This window comes from Cheilinus undulatus, linkage group 7, assembly GCF_018320785.1.
Source record: "Cheilinus undulatus linkage group 7, ASM1832078v1, whole genome shotgun sequence".
Taxonomy (NCBI): Eukaryota; Metazoa; Chordata; class Actinopteri; order Labriformes; family Labridae; genus Cheilinus; species Cheilinus undulatus.
The window spans coordinates 39204934-39220865 of record NC_054871.1 but is presented as its reverse complement, the minus strand read 5'-3'; the positions used below and the strand labels follow the sequence as shown (position 1 = coordinate 39220865).

Here is a 15932-nt window from a genome sequence, read left to right as displayed (position 1 = left end):
TAAAATGGTGTGGACTTCAGGCAGGCCACTTCAGCTCTTCTACTGTGAAGCCATGCTGTTGGGATGGATGTGATATGTGGTTAAGCAACTCCTTTCTGAAATAAGCATGGCCTTCCATGACAGATATTGTCTGGAGCATTTGTTGCTTTAAAACCTCTATATACTTATTTTGATAGTTCCTCTCCAGATGTGTAAGCTGCCCACACCATAGGCACTGATGCAACCCCATCAGACATGCAGGCTTTAAACTGTGTGTTGATAACAAGCTGGATGGTCTCTCTCCTCTTTAGTCCACAGGACATAGTGCCCATAGTTCTAAAAACAATTTCAAATATTGATTAACTTGACCACAGAACAGTTTTCCGTTTTGCCTCAGTCCATTAAAAAATAGCTTTGACCGAGAAAAGACAGCACCGCTTCTGGACTGTGTTCACAAATGGCTTCTTCTTTGCATTATTCAGCTTTAACTTGCATTTGTGGATGGCACGGTGAACTGTGTTGACAATGGTTTCTGGAAGTGTAGTAGATGGTGGGATATTCAATTTTCTTTTAATCAATTTTACTGTGGAGAACATTTTTCTGAGAATAATCCACATTTTTGATGCAGCTTGTTGCAGATTGTAAACCTCTGTGTCGCCCCTATCAAATTTAAAATAAGCTAATATTTGTCATGAAACTGTAAAATTCAGTTGTAAAATCAGTTTCAACATCTTATATGCTGTTTATGTTTCATTATGAATAAGATATGGGTTTATGATGTTTGCAAATCATTGCATTCTGTTTTTATTTACATTTTAGACAGTGTCCTAGCTTTTTGGAAATTTGGGTTGTACTAAGCTCTAGGCTTTATTAACACAGGACGTCCAAAGTACGTCCACTGATGAGACATTGGCTGTGTCTGAAACCCCCTTACTTTGGTACTGTTAATCTTAGTGTTGTCACATTACATTGAGTCTGTGAATTTAGAATACATCGTTTGCAATTTTGTCACTTTATTATATGTTTTTTTCTGGAAAAGGAACACAGCAGTCATACTAAACCATCCCATCATGCATTGCCACTCTCAGACTATCAAGTAGAATTGCATAATGGTGAGCCAAATTAACTGACTGTAATACATTAAAAAACACTGCTGAATAGCTCTCACAATTGCATAGCTGTATTAACAATTGTTGATTACATTTTATGTAAATGGGCCTTAATGACCTTGTAATTACCTCAAAATTTTAGCGTAGTTACATAATAATAGTAATAAGCCAAATTATCTAGGAATTTCTAAAGGATAAGGTGGTAACTGCCTAGTAAAAACTAGGCATTTATCAGTTAATAACTCACAGATATGTTAACATCAAGTAAGTGTTTACATAGTAATAATGTATTAATTATGTAGTGATTCCTCATATTGTGGAAATTCTCCTTTAATGAGGTTTATTACCAAGTAATTTCTCAGAAATAAAGTGATTGTTTTGCTAAATAAGTTTCTTCTGTCAAGTTACATCAGCGGCACTGTGCCTTTAGTGTAACTTGACACAAGGCCATTTTTTTCGTGTTTATTGTTTTTTCAAAGACTTAGAAATTACTTGGTAATTGTGGGGGAGGGGCTTACTTTATTGAGTGAGTTTATATGTAGAAATTACCAAACTACTTGTGAATTATGAAGGAAATTTTTAAGAAATTAGTATTATTCAGGAAGGATTGATTTTAAATTTAGTGGAAAAAAAACAAAATTACTCAGAAATGATCAAGCAGCTGATTTAGAAAAACTATCATCTTATTTCTAAAAAATTCCTTGGCAATATATGTCTGATAATGGAGAATCGCCACAATATTATGAGGAAGTACTTGATGAGTAACACATTCTTTCTTGGTCACTGCTTACAGTAATTACACCTTACACCTTATCACTGAGCAATGACAAGATAAATATACATCTTACTATTTAAATTACGATGTAATAACTATAATAGTACCAGGTAGTACATTACTAGGTAATAAGGGCCCACTAAAATAAAGTTCTACCCAATTATTCCATGTTTACTGTTGTTGAATTCCACATATGAACTGACAGTCAGACTTCTTGTAACTTGCTTAGCCAATAAAGTTTGAAGTGGAAATACTTAAACAATACAGCATACTAAGGCATAATCATTTTTGGGCGTTTGCGCCTTTATTTAGATGGGACAGTGGATAGAGTGTGAAATCAAGATTGCGATTCAGGAAAGAAGGCAAAGGCTGAATTTAAACCCAGGCCACCCACGCCTCCGTACCTGGGGCATGTGGACTGCCTGCACCCCCAGAAAAAGTATGTATGTTATCTTTGTTGAATATCAAAATTTATTTGATGATCTGAAACATTTAAGTGTGATAATTGTGCATAAAAATAAAAAGCAGGAAGGGGAGCACAGCACTGGAGCTACTTGTAAGCTGTTGTCGCTGTAATCTGACTTCCTGTGTAAGTAAAGCCAAAGCTGAGGCTTAAGAGGTTACACCTCTGTCTACTATTGATTACTTTCTTACTTCTTCTTTATAGATATGTGCAGTTAGTAGAGCCCAGTACACTTGTAACATTAAATGTTTAACCTAAACATGTGCACAAGTAATGAAACACTGCCAGGGTAATGGTGTCCACAACAAGTACACTCAAGCACCCAAGAACTCATAGCCATCCCTACGATACTCTACCGGATGTAAACCAGCACTGGGTGGGTTGTGTCTTATTGCTGGCGTGTAGGTTATGTTTTCTTAACTTAACACTTGTCAGCTAGTCTGCTTTTCAATTTGTGATTAATTAACAGTGAAATTAGTTTCTAGAAACATCAAATTAAAAAAAAAAAAAAAAAAAAAAAACACAACATAATGGTTTTGGATGGTATAAACTCCAGCATGATTGTTTATTACATTAGACTGTTCACAAATCTATCCAGTAAAATAATATTAATAAAATGTATCTATTTCATTATTGAAAATTATGTAGGTGTTTCCCTTCTTACGTTGTTCTATTCAGGATGCAATTTATGTTATTGTTTGGTGGATTTCAGACGCTCATTTATGCCTCGTAAATCTTATCTGTTGAGTCACAGTCTCATGTGAAAGGCTCAAATCCCCCTGCAAGGAAGGCGCGCTCTAAATGAGTTTTTTTCCTCTTAATGAAGGTCAGGAGAGAGTCACATCTTTCCTTTTGTGATAATTTATCCCTATCTCCTGTTATCTCTTTTGCCCCTTTAATCCTAATTGTATTGTATAATTGTGTGATGTGGCCTTGTGGTCTTTGAAGTATTGCCCCTGTCCTTTCATTATTACCTGATGCCTTGAACCTTTGTTAATTTTTTCCCCTCTGCTCTGTACTCTTCAGTGATGCACAATAAAAGCCAGAACTGCTTGAGTTTGGCCATTTTGAAAGATTTTATTCAGGTCTGATATTATATTACTGAGAATAATCATCACAAAGATATGATATGTATGTATATTTCCTGTGACATATGACCCATATTAGCAATGGACCCTACATACGGCTCATTGCTGTTTTGATTGCTTCTCAGTGTCAATGAATGGAGCTTCTGTTTGGATAACATTAAAGATCTGCACTCTAATGTCCAGAATTAAAGCTTTGATTTATTTCAGCTGTCTTGGAAAGCATCTTTTTTGTGAGCAACATGGCAATTGTAATTGTCAAGGATTTAAATGTAGGTATGCATTTTGAACCATTTCAATGGACAGTATGATACTGTCACTGTGAAATAAGGACCAAGCCTTGACCACAAACATTTAACGTTAAACTTTGAATCCTACTCTATGAAAAGACTGAATATAGGTTGTTCTGCGATCATGTAAGGACAAAGTGTCTGCACCTCTCTGCACAGTGAATGAATAAATAACCTTTACGTTGCTCTTTAGAGCTGCATGATAAATATCAACGGCATTGGTAGCGCAGTATGAGAATTTGCAATTAGCATGTCACAAAAGTCTTAAATTATAGCAATAAGGAAAATCTAAAGGAGAAATAATTTCTCATTCAGTTTGTATACAGGAGGCCTGTGTGCAATGGACCTTCATTATCAGGCTAACTATCAGCTACCCTCAGATTAATTGGTGTTAAATTGGTGGCAAAAAAAACAAACTCTTTTTTGGCTTCAGGTGGGAAATGTAAACAAAAATATTGTGTAAAACACAGAGGAGGCACACAGACATACAAGTGAGTAAGAGCAGTCATGCACACTTTTAACATTAGTTTATACACCTCATTTCATTTTGTCGTCACAATATTGACTGAAGAAATCATATATCTTACATATTTTGCCCTTCTTTTTTTCTGTCGCCCTTATCTCAATGTGGGAAATGAACTGCAAGTCAGACCTGAAACCTAAGCTGCCCACATGTAGGACTGAAGCCTCTAAACATGGGGTGCAACAAAACCACGAGGCTATCAGCACCCCTATATCATCTGACTTTTAAACACTCTAAGAAAACTGCATTTTTATCTGTTTTGACTGCATTTTTTGCATCACTAGCTTGCTTACAATAGGAAAATATATTTAAATTATATTTTTTGCAGATATCAAGCAGTCCTGCTTTGCTTATCATTTAGAAATAAGAACTGCAAGTGAGCACCATATCGAGGTGCAGATTTTGGACCACCGTTTATGAGATATATGCTAAATGTAATGGTTCAACATTGTTATTAGCTGTAAGCTCTTCAGTTAGCCGCTGTTCTGTGTTTACAGCAGCAGCAGCCTCATTAGCCTCCAAGCTAACAAACGTTAGAGCTACATGTGCTTGTTTTCTTTTGTAGCTAATATTTTGCTGCTTGACTCGACTCGATATAGTATTGATAGTGTGATTTAGTGACACTTTTAATATCTGCAAGCAAGATGGGTTGATTTTTTTTTCCACCATGCCTGCCTGGACTGGACTGACTGACCCACAAGGACTATTGATCCAGGCTGGGGCTGGGGGGCACGGCAAGGTAAGGCTAGCATCACAGCTCAGAATCAACAATGCAGTGGCAGTTCAAGTCCCAAGAGGCTGTCTAAATTTTGGATTGTAGTGGAAAAGTAGAACCCTAGTATCCTAGGCAGAAGAGCCCTGACAGCACTCGTCCCTTTTACATCCTACCTGTGGGAGATATTTTTTTTCTGCTGTTTTCCACATGATTTGGCCAATGTTTATAATGGGGCCAGAATCAATCAATACTGATGTTAAACAGCTGAATCTGTGTGTCCCTAGTGAAAAGTGAAGGTACTGCACAATAACTTGAACATTAGTGAAAATGTAGATCAGTGGATCTTGACTGGCCTAGCCTCAGAACCCACCACCTGCCCTGTAATAAGAAATTACAACTGAAATTCTTTGTTTTTGACAACTCAAGACGGAATAAAAAACATGATACACTTTTAGAAGCACATTATTAGAAGCCCTGGGAGGACCTGTAGGGTTGCGTTTTTTTTTTTTCTGATACCGGTGCTAAATTGAAACACTTGAAAAGTGCCGGTGCTTCAACAGTGCTTGAATCAATACTTTTAAGAGAAGAAATGTTTGTTACAAGTCAGTGGAGGGATAAAATCTGTACTTCAGAGGAATATCTTGAAAGGATGTCAACAGAATATTTGAAACAAAAAGGAAAGATGCTACTTCAGATGTTAGTTCTTTATGAAAGAGACTCAGACTGGTAGGAAAATGTGGGCTGAGCACGGACATTGCTCCAGACAGAGAAATGATTAAAAGATGTTCATGCTCTGCGTAAAAATCACACAAAGTCTGTAAGCTATATTTGTGATCTTTTTATCTAGAGTTGCGTTGGGGTGGCAGGATACCAAAATGAAGCAGCGTAATCTGTGTTGTTATTCGGTCTGGCAGGGATCAGATGTGTTGGAACCGGTTCCATGTTGATACCGGATGTGATGCTCATCCCCAAGGACCTGCCTGCATGCATGCATTTAATTTAACTGTTTCCCATGATAACATTAATTTCAAAGATATTTGTCCAATTCAGGCATCCATACATCGGACGGAGTACACTTAACGTATCTTTCTAGGCACACCTCACCAGTTGAGAACCACTGATCTTGATAGGTGAGAATGAAATGTTTATTGTCGCAGGTTGGCCAGTCATGGAGGAAAACCAGAAAAAGGGCCAGTGTTTTGACTTATAACACATATTTGAATTCCCATATTATCTCCAGTTTTGAAAATAGCTGAAAGGTTATCAGTGCACAAACAAATGATCTTCTAATCAATCAAAAGATTTAACAACTTAAAAATGCAATCAGACAGGAAGAAAGTAGGGTCAAAGGTAAAATGGGCCAATTTTTGGTAAACTCACTCTTTTTTTTGGCTGGACCAACAAACCTACTTCAGCTTCAGTCTTTTTCTTTATTCATTATCATTCCTTACACTTGAAGTGTGCTTTGAGAGCTGAAATTTGTCAATTTTTTCACCCTCAAGCTTTAAAATGTCTGTTTTAAGGAGTGAACTTTTAGGTCTGAACAATATCTAAGTATCGGTATTGATATTGGCATCACCTTAAATTATTTTGTAAATATCAGCAGGTTGGATATTGGCACAAATCCAATAACATCCATCCCTACTGTCTCTATGACTGTTAAATAAGATGCCAGAAATCTAACAGTAATATTTAATAAGTTCAAGCCTCTTTAGTGTTCATACTAAGGTTGTCAAGATTAATCACATTAACTGCAATCAAGGTCCACAATTAGTGCACTCATTTCTTTTTATTGCGATTAATCTCATGCTTTATTGAGCCTAGCACACTTTGGTTAAGCCATGTCAGTGTCTCCCTGTAGCAACAGAGATGTAAAATAAAGCCACCACTGCTCCTTAAGGGCCCATTTCACTTTAAAAACCTTGCATTTCCTTTACAGTCCATAACATGTTCCTTTTCCTCTGGTTACGTTCAAGTTAAATTCTTAGATTTCCCTATAAAAACAAGTCTGTATCCAAACAGACAAGACAGCAGAGAAATCCAAACAGACAGTTTTTGTCGCAAAATAAAAGCATCATTTGAAAATGGGATGACATGGATGTAATTAATCGCAATTAACTACAGAACTCCTGAGATTAATTTTGGTTTAAAAATGTTTTCTTTCATATGTTAAAAAAACATGGGAAACATCAAACTGCTATATGATTATCAGAGCTACGGTGCCACATGCCCACTGTGATGTTCAGGTGAAATAGGACGATAGTCTTTTTATATGAAATCTTTCTTACATTTTATAAGCAAATTGAAATAAATTGTCATCTTAGATGTGCCTTAGTAACACACAAACATCTAAAACACTTTATGTATAAAGTAGAAGATATGTTGGCTTGAAAAATAATTGTTGAATGAAATAGTCATGTTTTATGTTTCTGTTGTGTGTGATTTTGCATACATGAAAAACATTTTCTTGCAATTTCAACATTTACAACAAAATCTCAAAACACCAAAATAGTAACTTTGTCGCTAATGTGCTTTGTTAAATGGTATTGGTGATTTTTTCAGTGTGGGTGTGTGTGGGTCTCTCTATTATCTCATGGTGCTCATCGGTATCACTCTTCTCAGTCCTTTCTTCAGCAGTTTGTATTTTAATCGTACTTCCTTTCACGTTCCCTCTCTCTTTCCAATGTCTTCTCTCTTTGCCTGTCCTTCCTCTATTCTCTATGCCACTGGTTCCCAACCTGGGGTCCGGGACCCCATTGGGGGCATGCCAGTGATTTCAGGAGGATCTGTCTGCTCTTTTGTTAAAATCAGGCTCACTCATACTAATCAAAGTCCTGATAAAACATTTATGAATAGTTTAAACAAAGCTCTTTTGTAAGAAAATCTGTGTTTTGGCCTTTCTGAATGGTAAAACTATTCAAACTGATGTGTAATTTTATTAGCAAAATATATTTTGTGTGTGGACCTGAGGGGCCTCAGCCCTTTATAGGCATGAGTGGGAAGGGGGGCGGGGAGGTTATTTGGAAAAGGTTGGGAACCACTGCTTTATGCAACACATTTCTTAAAGAAAGACAGTTATTACTTAAAATTTCCACATATTTAGACCTTTGAGTGTGAGTAGCACCATAAATACCAGTTCAAATCCTGTGTAAGAGGGGATATTTGTCACACATTTTATCTGAGAACTGAGGCCTTAACTGGTGAAGCTAAAAGGGGAAGAGTAAAATGAAGTGTTTCCACAAGAATCACAGTTTTGTTTCCATTTTAACCTTTTTAATTCAGAGAATTTGTCAAGCAATTGATCATAATCATTGCACTTTGTTCGTAAACTTACTAAAAAATTCTAAAATTCTGTCAGAAATGAGTCCATTTTGCTCTCTTTCTCCTTCTTAACTTCATGCAGCTCTGCCTCGCCTACCCGAACAACCTCAGACCAATAAAAGCTATTGTAAATGCTTGTAAATGGTTAAAATGGTCACAGTAAGAATGCAAAAAAAGAGCTAAGTTGCTCCAACCTTATCTGGTCCATTTTACCTGATGGCCCATTTTAGCTTCCTTCTCCCAACGTGCTTGTAATTTGAACTGAATCCCACAGATGTGAAAGTGAGGGACAGACAGGCATATTTTGACAACATAAAAATGTTTTTATGATCATTTATGGCGCCATGTTAGTTCCACTGACACTTGAAGTGAAGTTCTTCCACACTGTGAAAAAACAGGCTTATAAACATTGTGCTGAAAAAAGAAAAAGTTAGGAAAGTTGTAGCCCATGTGAGCTGTCTCCCTTTCTATAATATTTTATTTTTGCACAGAGAACCATCACTAAATAGGATGGAAATACAATAAAAGGCATTGAAATGTCAACCCTAGCTTTTAAGAGTTTTTGAGGGAGGACGCAATGAGCAGTAAAGAAAACCTCTTAGCGCTTCAGCACCATGGACAGTTCCGGTGGGGGAGCTTACCTCGGTGCTCTCCACGGGAGCCCAAGTTGGCTAATAGGCTCTCTGTGTGTCGGGCTGCTCCCCATTCACTTTTTAAGGCGAGATGGATGGACATGTGTCCTTAGATAATCCCAGTTTTGTGGGTTTCAGCCTTTGTGGGTGCGCATTTGTGTGTGCTTATGAGGGGGGGTGGGGGTCTCGTGCGCCCTAGAGCATGCCTCTGTTTGCGACTTTAATTTTGTTTGTGCGTAATTGGAGCTCTGATTGGTCAGAATAAGCTGTCACTTTTAAGCTGCGTTTTAAATCAAAATGAGATCAATTGTTTGTAATGTATTTGTTTTTATTGATTAATTTTCACTTTTTATTCTAAAAAAAAAAAGTGTTTTTTTTCCTGCGATCAAATCGTCCCCTGCGTAAAAATGCCAGAAGTTTGGAGATGGAATTAAGTTTTTGGATAGTGACGCGCCCAAGTTCACCAACCACAAATAGGCCTATTTTATGTCTAAACTGTAATTTAATGTTTTATCTAAGCAGCAGAAGAGAAGCAACGACATTTTTCGGAGAAACTAAAGATAAACTGCCGATGGAAAAAAAAATAATCATCTCCTGCCTTGACAATTTAAAACCTATTGCATTTCTCATTATCTCCTCAAATTGTCGAGGGAACTTTAAGGCGTGCATTTATTAGACAACCCGTTTTTGAATAAGAAACACAGTGAGAGTTCTCCCTCGTGAGTATGGGAGGCTCAGCCCCTAAAATAATTTCCTCTTATCTGATTCATTGATCTCAAAATGAAGCCTATAAGCTGCTGTAGGTATGGAGCAGCCTACATGTCAAATTGCATACACGCTGCTCAGTGACAGATAGCGTAACACAATTTAAAACTTCAAAAATGCTCTGAAATGAAATAAACAGTCCGAGCATGCAGTATACTACCTCGTGGATGCTGATGAACATCACAGTCTGCCGATTTGGGAGGATTTGAGGAGCTTTTTCTCTTTGCAGGCTTCCCTCCGCTCCGCGCTTTGGAGGGAAAAAAAAAAAAAAAAAAGTCGGGGGCGTCCTCAGCTGTGGGCTATATTGTTCTGTAAGGTCGGGGTGACGGGGATTTTTCTCCCAAAACGGGCATTTCTTACGATAATTTCAGGGTTAGTAAAGATGGATATGATGGAAATCTTCTTGTTAGAAGCCATACCGCTTTGACGCATGCGTGTGTGGGGAGACAGGGAGCGGAGAGAGAGCGTGAGAAAGGGATGCAGATGGTGTGGAAATAAGGGCAAGAAAATAACTTCAATTAGTTTTTAAGGGAATAAAATTATTTTAGTTTGGCCTTTAAACGTTTATGTTTTCTATGATGATTTATTTTAAGTATGCTACTGATTATAAAACCTTCACACGTGTTTAATCCCACTTTTTTTTTAGCCGTTTTTATTTATTACGTGAATTTATTTAATCATGTTAGCATGTTAGCAGCATTAGCATGTCAGTGTTATGTACTGTTACGTCCTCTTTGAAGTGGCCTTGCGCATTTATCTCAGTCTCCTTCGCCTCTTTCATTTATTGACTTCTTTATTTGTTATATTAGCATGTTAGCAGTATTAGCATGTCGGTGCTGTGTTGTGACATGTTGAATAAACCACACTTCTCTTCAAAGTACCGCGTCAGGAAGATGAGACGATAACTGCAGGATGCGGTCTACGACATCCGTGTGTGGGGGGGACGCGCGTGAGCTTGCGCGCGCCTCCATACATAACTACGTAGGCCGGAGACAACCTTAAATAAATCTACTTAGCGGCGTAACTAACAAGAGACGACTCTCAGGGTTGTATCTCCAATCACAGCATTTGGATGGTGTGGGGGGAAAATCATCTGTCTGCTGCTCGTTTAATAATCACAGCTGAAGGAATCATATATCACGCACATTAGCCCGAGGGCTATTAGGCAATGGTCTTCGTTTAAATTTGCATTTTAAAAACCATCACTCTGTGCCTCCTTAAAACCACACTGCTGAATTGATTTGGCCTAATGCAACAATTATAGACACACAATGACGCCTTTCTCAACGTTTACAGTTGATGTAATATTTTCTTGGTGTTTGTAATTCTGTCTTCAAACACTTGAGCTTAACATAGGTTCAGTATCGATGGCACGCGGGGGCTTAAGTCGTGCGCGCGTGCGCTTGTGTGCACGGGCTCGCGCTTGTCAGCTTGTCAGGCCTTTGAACTACGACGAGAAATGCTTGTTTTTGCTGTTAATTGCTTGAAATTTTGCCTGAATTAGAACAAATAAAAGCTCAATTTGACTTGATTTCTTTCTCCAGTGTAAACCTTTAAATGTTTTAGTTATCTTGAAGCCTGGAAGCAGAAGACAAGATTAATTCCCTGCTTTTGTAGTGTCCTCGGGCAAGATGCTAGGGCTGGGCAATAGAGCCAATTCAGTTTCTAAGATATATTGATGTATATTTGATCTAGGGATGTACAATATTGGATTTTGTTGATATCTGTTATGCGAATATTCACAATCAATTCTAGCCAAAACTTGTACCAATTCTGATATTGAAATGTAGTGTAGAACTAAAATTTCTGTCCTTAAATCACATTTACCAATATCATACCAATATCATGCCGACACATCCCTGTTTTAAACTAGATCTAGGTTTTGACAGTATTGTTTATACCCACATAGTTTAAACTGATTTTGATTTCATATATAAATGCAAGGCCTAATTCTCAGCAAAACAATTGTTCACAATTATAACTGACAGCATTAATGCAGTAACCACAACGCAGTTCAATTCTATAATCAGCATATTATTTTTTAAATTACATGTTTATTTTTCCTTTCAGCACACCTTTGTTCAGCAACTGCAACATCGCCAAGCAGACACATTAATGTTAAAATCAGCCCACATGGTTCTCAACCTGGGGGGGTGGGACTCCCTTGGGGTCGCGAGACACTGAGAGGGGGTCACCAGATGCCTCCCAAAAAATTAAGTAATATTTACAAATGATTTTAACTGGTATATTTTACCCACTTTGATAAAAAAAAGAAAGAAATATAGGCATAAAATTAATAAAATTTAAATAAAAACACCGGTTTCTGCCGGTGCCGGTTTCTGGCACATTTATTTTGGGGGCTGTGGGCTGAAAAGTTTGTGTACCCTGGCCTTTGGGTTTCATTTCACCTTGAAAAAACTTGCAGAGCTCAGTGGACAACTCAAAAGTTATGTTAACCTTTTTTTCTGGGGTTTCCCTTTTCAATCCATGACAAATTCCTTTTTCGTGGTCCAAAGTTGGTTCAAAGTTCCCTATTTTATTTCAAAATAAAAGCAGGTGTTTATCCAGGCAGGAAGTCAGCTTTCCTTAGATTAAGACAGGATAAAAATCCAAATGAAAGAAAGCAGTTTTGTGGTTTTACAAAAGAGGAGATTTAATACGATTAACTGTGGAAATTCTGCAATAAATTGCGATTTTTTTTTTATATACATTGACAGCCCTTTTAATGATACCAACCACTAATCCTGATGTGTTTACTGACCACAGGACAAATATGTAAATATCCAGTCTAAATGGGGAATTATCTCCTTGTCTTGTCTTTTATTTAAGGAACATTTTTTTTGATTAATCATAACTAACAAGTTCACTTTTATATAACGTGTAACATGTCTGTTATCTGTGTGACATTTGGCCCACATGGATTTGACTTAGAATTGACATTTTTTTAGCAGATTAAAAAAAACAAAAAACAATTTCTTTATAGCTATGCAGCCAGAAAGACAATTGGGCTATGATTTTTGGACCGTATCGCCCAGCCCTATGCTGTAGTGTCCTTGGGCAAAAAGAAAACTAGGCCCAACTTCATTTTATAAGGGGGTAATATGATTTCTTTTATCATTATTATTACTATTATTATTATTCTTTTAGGCCCAGTGATATAATTATGCTTCCTCCCCTTTCAAATCAAACCTGAGAGCCAATCAGATGTGTACTAAGGCCTAGCTTAGTGCATTTGGGTGGCAGAGCTTAAAAAGTGCTCTCCTATATTTGCTTGTAAAGCTGTGCAGTAAATTGGCTGCACGGTAAAGTCACCCTCCTGGATTGAAGTCTGGAAAAGAGGTTGAAGGTCCATGTTTGTTGCGATTCATTACATTAAATGGAATCAGGGAGGGATCCTGAGTATTACCCCCCCCCCACCCCCCACCCCTCAGCCCACCACACCACACACCCCTCCTCACCCACGTACACTCACACAAACACACATCCCTCTCCTCTTTTTTTTTTTTTTCTCCCACTACCAGCCGCTCTTTGTTTATGTTGTAATGTACATATATTTTGGGCTGAAGGTATTATAATAGGCGCTCTTCGTGCTGATTGGGCGCTCAGGTTGGTGAGTGAACGCCCTGCAGATTATGTCAGATTGCGTGCAGAAACCAAACCAGCCCAGCCTTTGAACTTCACCGCTTTTGGCTCGTATTCACGCTCTTCCGCTCATTTCCAAGCCAGGTGCTTGACGACAAACCTCAGAGAGAGAGAGGGAGAGTGTGTCGCAGAAAAAAATCACACTTTTACGACTCCTACAAACTGACTGCGGAACATTGCTTTCACCTTTGAGGATTTTTTTACGTGTGTGCATCTTGCATGTGTATTTTTTTCTTCCTGCCGCAGGTCTGAAAGAGAGTTGTTACTGGACTTGAACGAACGCGCATCAGTGTTTTAACTCGGGAGAAAGCAAATCACCGGCTGGATTTTTATTTGATTCTGTTTTCATTTCGCTCTTTTCCTGACTCAGAACATCCCAGACGTGGCATGACTGGTATCTGGCATCTGGACAGGTGAATAGTTTCCCTTTCCTTCCGATAAGAACTTTTCCTCGTCATTAACATTGGGGATAAAAGCGCACTTTTTTAAAGATGTCAAAGCCGGCTGATCATATCAAGAGACCCATGAACGCCTTCATGGTCTGGTCCAGGGGCCAGAGGAGGAAAATGGCACAGGAGAATCCCAAAATGCACAACTCGGAGATCAGCAAAAGACTGGGCGCGGAGTGGAAGCTGCTCTCCGAGTCCGAGAAGAGACCTTACATCGACGAGGCCAAGAGGCTGCGCGCTCAGCACATGAAGGAGCACCCCGACTACAAGTACAGACCGAGGCGCAAACCCAAGAACCTCCTCAAGAAGGACAGGTACGTTTTCCCTCTGCCTTACCTCGGGGACACAGACCACCTGAAGGGACTCCCCGTGTCTGCCGCGGACTCTCTTTTGGGCTCCTCGGAGAAAGCCCGGGCGTTCCTGCCTCCTACATCCGCGCCGTACTCCTTCCTCGACCCGAGCCAGTTCAGCTCCAGCGCCATCCAGAAGATGACAGAGATGCCCCACACGTTGAGCACCAGCACTTTGCCGTACGCGTCCTCCTTGGGATACCAGAACGGCGCGTTCGGCACCCTTGGGTGTCCCAGTCAGCACACCCACACCCACCCGTCGCCCACAAACCCGGGCTATGTGGTCCCGTGTAACTGCACAGCCTGGTCAGCGTCCAGTTTACAGCCCCCGGTGGCCTACATACTTTTTCCAGGTATGACCAAGACTGGGATAGACCCATACTCATCCGCACACGCCACTGCCATGTAACCCTCAAGACTCTCTTTTTTTCTAACTCACTTGAAATGCATGTAAATAAAAACACGGACAGCGCGCCCGGGTTAAAGGCATGAACAGTATTAACTGCCTTGGACTTGTTATGGCAAAAAAAAAGAGAGAAAAACACAAACTTTTGCAGAAATCCAACAAGTTCCTGAGCTGGATTTGGTGTAAAGGACGTTCCCTGTGAACTGTAAGAAATGTAAATGTTATAACGTTTATGGCAGCCAGAAAAGGAGGCCTTTAACTTTATTTATTGTGTACATTTCAATGCTAATATGCTGATTTGTGTTGATAGGGTGCTCTTTCTTTATTTTGAAAATTTGGCTTGCACAATTACCATCCTCACTCCTGTATAGGCCTAAGTAGTCTACATTTTGGCACTCGTAATTTTACTCTGATAGGGTCAAAATCAGGACCTTTAGGCTGGATTATATACGGGTCATATTGTTTATATTTATCCACAAACTGGCACATAAAACAAGATTTAAGAGGACGAAAAGAGAAAACATTCAAATGTTTAATTTTGCATTTTTCCTGTGGTTCAGTGCTAATATAGTCACACGCGTAATTTTTTCATTTTTGTTTCTGTTTTTTTTTTTTTTTTTCAAGGATAACTTCTATTTGAATTCCAGGAGTTAATATGTGTATTATCATCCAAGATGGTAATTTTAAAAACCTGTCATGTTATGGAAAGGATTATGTATTTAGAAGGTTGATACCTCCTGCGCTTTGTTCAATTGCTGAGCAAAGGCATTTCGAATAAAGACAATCTGTCTTCAACGCTATCATTTTCCTCTATTTGTAGGTTATTGGTGCTTCAGATGACAGATAGTGGAGGTTTGTGCACGTGCTGCAGCGGGGATGTCAACCCTGGTGAAATAAAAATGCAAATTCAGTTTTTTTTTAAGTGAAACAATCTGATTTGTTTTAAAAGGCGCTTTGGTATTTTTTCCTCATCAAACTATGAGATTGTATTTATTTTAATTGAAATACCCCAGCTGATCCCAGCCTAATCAATCCACTTGATCAGCTATAGATTGGGCATTTATATTCACCTCGCAGTTACACAATAATCGATCCTTTTTCTTCTCGCGTGCGTCTTTCCAAGCTGTCAAACTCCTCCACTCTGATCATTTCGCCAAAAAAGGCTTTAATTACCTCCGCGTTTGGCTGCTGTTTTCTCTCTCAGAGTCAGGAACAGGTTTGAGACATGTTCAGCGGCGCAGTGCAGCACGGTTGAAGGTGTTTGTGTGACTCTGGGATGAACCGGTTGTGATCTTTTTGATGTTTGACAGTTCAGGAGAGGAGAGGCCTCCCTGGAGGGATTCCGCCCGTCCGACTTGTCTGACTGCTTAATCACTTCAAGGAGGGAGCCTTCCTCTTAATTATAGGTTTAACTAATGGAGCAACTTG

At 38.8% G+C, this 15932-nt stretch overlaps 1 protein-coding gene across 1 annotated transcript; it reads left to right on the top strand.

Moving 5' to 3' along the window:
• The first annotated feature begins 13431 nt into the window (after positions 1-13431).
• Positions 13432-14979, top strand: sox14 (SRY-box transcription factor 14). The gene has a single exon (XM_041791513.1). It carries the CDS (start codon positions 13791-13793, stop codon positions 14505-14507), a length of 717 nt encoding a protein of 238 aa, XP_041647447.1. The 5' UTR covers positions 13432-13790; the 3' UTR covers positions 14508-14979.
• The last annotated feature ends 953 nt before the right edge of the window (positions 14980-15932 follow it).

Coding starts and splice junctions, on each gene's coding strand:
- sox14 (XM_041791513.1), top strand. CDS start 13,791: ATGTCAAAGCCGGCTGATCATATCAAGAGACCCATGAACGCCTTCATG.